This window comes from Anarhichas minor, unplaced genomic scaffold (assembly GCF_050575085.1).
Source record: "Anarhichas minor isolate MPS153535 unplaced genomic scaffold, ASM5057508v1 ptg000052l, whole genome shotgun sequence".
NCBI classification, from domain to species: domain Eukaryota; kingdom Metazoa; phylum Chordata; class Actinopteri; order Perciformes; family Anarhichadidae; genus Anarhichas; species Anarhichas minor.
This window is the reverse complement of record NW_027466498.1, coordinates 2628407-2634406: the sequence shown is the minus strand read 5'-3', so window position 1 is coordinate 2634406 and position 6000 is coordinate 2628407. Positions and strand designations below refer to the sequence as shown.

General features: G+C 40.9%; 1 protein-coding gene across 1 annotated transcript; it reads left to right on the top strand.

Annotated features, from left to right (window-relative positions):
- Nucleotides 1-4840, top strand: LOC142931530 (deoxyribonuclease-1-like). The gene is made up of 4 exons (XM_076075490.1): nucleotides 1-1832; nucleotides 2543-2631; nucleotides 2791-2874; nucleotides 4704-4840. Exons 1-4 carry the CDS (start codon nucleotides 1695-1697, stop codon nucleotides 4822-4824), a joined length of 432 nt encoding a protein of 143 aa, XP_075931605.1. The 5' UTR covers nucleotides 1-1694; the 3' UTR covers nucleotides 4825-4840.
- The last annotated feature ends 1160 nt before the right edge of the window (nucleotides 4841-6000 follow it).

Below are 6000 nucleotides of genomic sequence, written 5' to 3'. Positions count from 1 at the left end.
CAACTGCATCCTGTTTACTTCCGAGCTGTTTCCAGAATAAGAGCGGTCAATCCAGCTTGGGCGAGTGCTCAGACTTCCTGCTAGCGGAAATTTACGCCCGGGGACACGCGGCACTTCTTGCAACTTTACTGGTTGAAACTTCTGTCAATCAACACCAAATTCGACACCCGCCTTCCTGAGACTCTGACGCGTCGAAGGAGGGCTTATTTACTGAAATCGACCGAGGATAGGCTGAGATACAGCCCCATACACACACATGAACTGAGAAAATCCTATAGATGACAGCCAAAAACAGGCTCTGATGATGTTAGGAATCTCAAAATGATTCCTAACATCTGTATTTGGATGTATTGAATAATATGAGTGATAAAAAAGTGAAATATATAGTTATATAGTATATAAAAGTACAATGTAAGAGCTGCAACAGCTGGTTCGAAAATGATGACCTCGCTTGACCGCTCTCTACTAAAGCCTCTTATTCTTCACTTTATCCCACTTTAACCTTTATTCAGCAACTGCTGATCGGTTGTGCTATGATTTGGGAGAGTTTTTAGGGAGATATCTGCATTATTTCAACAACCTTTTATCAATAAAAGTGCTTTTTTTTCAGGCGAACCTGATTATTTTCAATTTGAGCTGTGTAATGTCTTCATTACTATATTAACCAGCAACATATACACAATATTACCCATCTGATCAATCTCACAAGTTTTGTGATCTGATTATATCAACAAAAATTATTAAAATAGACCTTGTAGTTACAGAACTATGGTCACTTTAGTAGGGCTATGCCATTTTCGAGCAGAGGCCTACAAATAGGGTCCGAGCTTAAGAGGTTTTAATTAGGCTAGGAATTAAGCATTAATGATCTGGAACCTATTTTTGTTACACAGTTGGAGAACAATTCTTGCAGATTATCTAACATTATACACAGGGACTGGTTTTGCTTGATCTTTAATAAGATTTTACTAACAGAATAATGATTCTCCTGCTGGAGTAATAATTTACCCAGGATGTCACGATCAGGCTTTGCCTTCTGTGTTCTGTGTGTGTCTTTCTGTATCCTCACTCTACCTGTCAGCCACTCCCTCAGCACCAGTCTAACTCCCTTCACCTGCCCCTGATCACTAATCAAGCACTCCCTCATCAGCACAACTCGCCTCACCTGTTCTAGCCACTATTTAAACCTCTGCCTCTCAGTCACTCACTGCCAGATCATTGTGTACTGGCCCGTTTTGCTCGTCCTGTTCCCGGTTTCCCCGTCTGCTTGCCTTGTCTCGTTCCTGCTGGACTTTCCCCCTCGTCTCTTGTCTTGTGCTTGGACTCCCTGTTGTGTTATGGTAATGATTCCTATTTGTGTTTAATAAACACCTGCTTCAAGCTACTCTGCCTGGTCTGCGTTTGAGTTCTCTACCACACCCCGTGACACAGGATGCCTCTGCAAAAAGTAGCACATGAAACGTCGGGTTGCCGACTCGCTTTGAGATAAACTGCCGGGAATAGAGATCCTGCTGCATGTGTCCAGGGGTGCAGGTGTTGGTGCGTCTCTGACTCCCACAGCAGGGCAGAGAGTCTTTCAGGCTCCTCTAGCATGCAGTATAACTATTACATGCTAACTGTCCATGTGTCATGAAATCAAGATTTAGAATGATGTATTTTAAATATACACACTAATGTGACTTCTTTGGCTCAGGATGCGTTGGGTGTGTGTGTTGGGCCTCTTGTTGGTCCTGCTGCATCTCTCTACCTCCCTGCTGCTGGGAGCCTTCAACATCCAGACATTTGGAGACAAGAAATCCAAAGACGTGACTCTCATGAAGATCATCAGCACGGTCTGAAAATGTTTTTTTGCTTTTTTGCATCCAATATTCCTTTTTTCTAAGACTGTATCTCATCGATATAAAGAGGATATATTTTGAACAGCGCTGAGTAACGTTAAAATACCACAAGGTTTACTCGACATCTGGCCTCCCTTCAATTGCAATAAGTTGGTAGCACATTAGAAGTATGAGCATGTCGTTGGATTTAGTTACAATACTGTATTGTTCAGAGGCTTTTGGAGATTAAAGGGGCACTCCAGCTATTCTTTTTCAAATCCATAAAGTTGGGGGACTCACAAGAGGTAGATTAAAAGATAATAATAAATGAAAAAAAATGGATCCTACATTTCCCATAATGTAGTCATTTACTGACTTTGGTCTTTGTTAGTATTTGATAACAAAGATTAAATAAAATAAACAAGTTATATGGGGGCAAGTGATTAAAAAACAAAACATTAATGTTGAACCCTGCCATGACCAGTGAAGCTTTTAAGTGAGGAATTAGTGAAGTACCCCTTTATTACCTAGAACAATAACCATCACAGATTATTTAATTTGACTGGAAAAGGAGATGTTATGTTTGTTCACCTCTTTTAGTTCTGTTTCTCTTTGTTTCAGGAGAACTCTACTTGAATGGAATGAAACTAAACAGACCACTAATATAATAAGATGGCACTGCAGCAAGAACTCTAATCAGATATGTGTTGTTTTCCGTTTCTCAGATTGTCTGTCGCTATGACATCATTCTGATCCAGGAGGTCAGAGACCCGGATCTGGAAGTGACCAAAAGACTCATGACGGCCGTCAGCAAGTTAGACTAACCACACACCTTATATAGTGCTTATATTGCTACACACAGAATATAGTGACCTTCTGTAGAAGTTAAGTTGGACGGCTCATGAACTCACATTATGATTTGAGACAAACTAAATGATGCTCTACATCTGTGTGTCTGTGTGTGTTTTCGCAGACAGTGTCTGCTCTCGTACGACTGCATCTACAGCGAGCCTCTGGGTGCTAGTTCACACAAGGAGAGATATCTCTTCCTCTACAGGTAAACAGAGAGAGGCAAAAACAACCGATCTTCTGTTGGAATCCTCCGTTGAGACCCCGCATCAGTGACCAGAAAACAAACAATTTCTCTTTTAAAGTTATACTTCCGATCTGCACAGTGTCTTTGTCCTTATTGTCAGCGATTAGTGCCAGAAAACTACTTATGTAAAAGTAGCCAACATTACAATTCAAATACTCAACTACAAGCATTCAACATCATAAGTATTATCAGAAAAACATAAAGTATCACAAGTATAACTACATAATGCAGCAGACTGGGCCCTGTCAGAGTAATAGATTACAATGCTAGATTATTATTGTTAGCTGGTCTTGGTGGAGCCAATTTGAACTAATTGATATACTGTTGGACAGTTTAATCTGTACCAATGCGTCATGTTATAATGTATGTTACATGTTTTGTATGTGAAAGCACAGTCTGAAAGGTAACCTTAAGTAAAGTAACTGAAGTAAACCGTCATTGTAAATATTTGCCTCTGAGATGTAGTGGGGCGGACGTATTTAGTAACAGGAAATGGAAACACTCAAGTACAAGTAACTCAAAATTGTACATGTGTTTAGCGTCCAAAACTTGCAGCAGAATGTAAACCTTAAGTTGACACGTGTTTCTGGTCCTATGCACATAGCTCACACACTGCTCGTAGGTGAAAGAAAAAAAGGTTTCATTGATCCAATTTCCCTCGTACAAGTTGGTGAAACAACTTCCTTTCTTCCTAAAAGTATCGCTGTTTATCTCGACACACTCAAAGAGTCCACAGATTAATCCACAGATTGTTCCACAACATAATCCACATAACACGGTTACTCCCCACCACTGGTTGTTATGAAAGATGGTTCAGTACAGATATTAGCAGATCAGAGTTTAAGGTAAATATGGGTGATCATGTGTCACATGCTGTGCTAGAAAACTCTACACTTTTGACAGCTTTTCGTGCCATCGAATGCAATTTCTCAACAAAGGCACTTAAAGGGCCAGTGTGCAGGATTTAGGAGCATCTAGTGGTGAGGTTGCAGATTCAAACCAACTCTACGCCTCTTCGCTCATCCCTCCTTTTACAAGGATGTCGGAAAACTACAGGTGCCTTCAGGTAACACAAAAAGCCAGCGTTTGGTTTGTCCATTCTGGGCTACTGTAGAAACACGGAGGACTCCGTGAAGAAGACACACTCTCTATGTAGCTATGAAAGACTCATTCTAAGCAAACAAAAACTCAACGATTCGTAGTTTCAGGTGATGAAAACATGCAACAAACATCACTCTGCCAATAGATCCCCCAAAATCCTACACACTGTTCCTTTTTGAATGCAAATTGTTTGCAGATGTGTTGTGAAAAATGTAAATGCATTTGAAATTGCCATATTATATGGAGTGTCATATAAAAAAACAGGATAGCCTATACAGCATACTATCTACTATATAAATAGCCCACTTTAAAAACACCAAACACATCATGAAATCTAATTTCTGCAAAGAATACTGCTGAATACAGAGTACGTTTTGGTCCAGCTGTATTTAGTAATACAGTCTTCCTTTGGTAATTATACGTAAATTTGTTCGGCAAAAACAGCAAACATGACACATCTGCACATTACATTCAGCCATTCACACATTCAGGACCGGTCAAGCTGCTCCCGAGTGGTCACAGGACCGATAAACGACGATGATAAACTTCTGAAAATGCTCCAGCAATGCTGTGAATAGCTGACTACAAGAAAGAGTTGATGAGCTTTAACTGCTTTTTGAAGACTACTTCAAAAGCAATGTGTTTACAGGAAGTGAGAGATGTGGTTAAGTACTATCTTTCCTCTGCAGGGTGGGGATAGTGTCCGTGGTTGACTCCTACACCTACAACGACCCTTCCGGTTTCTACAGTCGCTTCAGCCGGCCACCCTTCATCGCTGAGTTCTCCTCCACACAAACCGGTAGGCTCTGAAAGAGTGCGGCAAAGAACAGAGGCACAAAGGCATCGCCCACTGTGGGCTGTTCAAATGCACCCAGGGTTACTTTCATTAGTTATGGTTCATGAAGGTACAGCAAGGCTAGGCACTCGGTGGAGACGGGCCTGTGGCAATAACTGACTGTTCACTAAAGCCCTCCCCCGAAAAGCAACTGTCCAATCACCGCTTAGCAACCGTAACTGGGCACAGTAGGTCTGTGAAGCTTTGGCTAACTAGCATACTAAATATTTCACAAAATATGGTTTGATGGTAAATTGTAACGGATTGATGTTACTTTAAATGAAGTATTTAGAAATTTGGATAGAAAACATTTATGTCACTGAATCACTGGTGTCTATCAAGGTTCAAGGTTAAGTTATTGTCATTGTCCAACACAGGGTTAGCAACAGAATGCAGTTGTTCCTTTCTGCTACATGAGTGAAACAAACAAACGACTTATTATGGTGAGTGTTCCACGAGCTTGCTGGTTGAACAGTGAAGGTGAGCTGCTGCAGGGAGCTGTACTCAACCATCTTAGCACAATTGACACAAATGAACATGTGACACCGACTGCAGATGCGTTTTTCAACTGAGTGCATCATTATATTAGTTTCCCCTCTCTCCTCTAGCACCTTCTCTTTTTAAGCATCTCCATATACATGCCCAGCGACTTCTGAATGGAGTCTTTGGTGATGAAGTTGACAAAGTGATTGATCTCTGTTGGACGTCAGCTTGTCGATGGTTGGCTTCCTCATCATGGACTTGGTGATCGCTCTGGCGTGGTCTGTGAAGTGCACAGATGAACAATTGTTCTCCAACTGTCTTCATCATTTTTAAACACAACACATGGTGAGGAGGATTTATTTTCACTCCTGGCACCTAAAAAATGGCACAATGATCATATGTTACTATTTTGAAGTTACATGCATACATACATAAGTGGGGTGAAATTTAGCGTAAAAAGCATTATTCAGTGTGGCTTTGTGGCACAAGGCAGTAAAACTACCTGTGCCAAAGCACACTGTATATTATCCATCGGGCTTAATAATAACTAGAAAATTCCGAAAGAAATTTTGACAGTGTGGCTTCTACTGCCCGAAGAAATCGCAATATATACACACGCCAATGTTACCGGTAGTGTCATTCAGGTTCAATTGAGATAGCGCTACTCT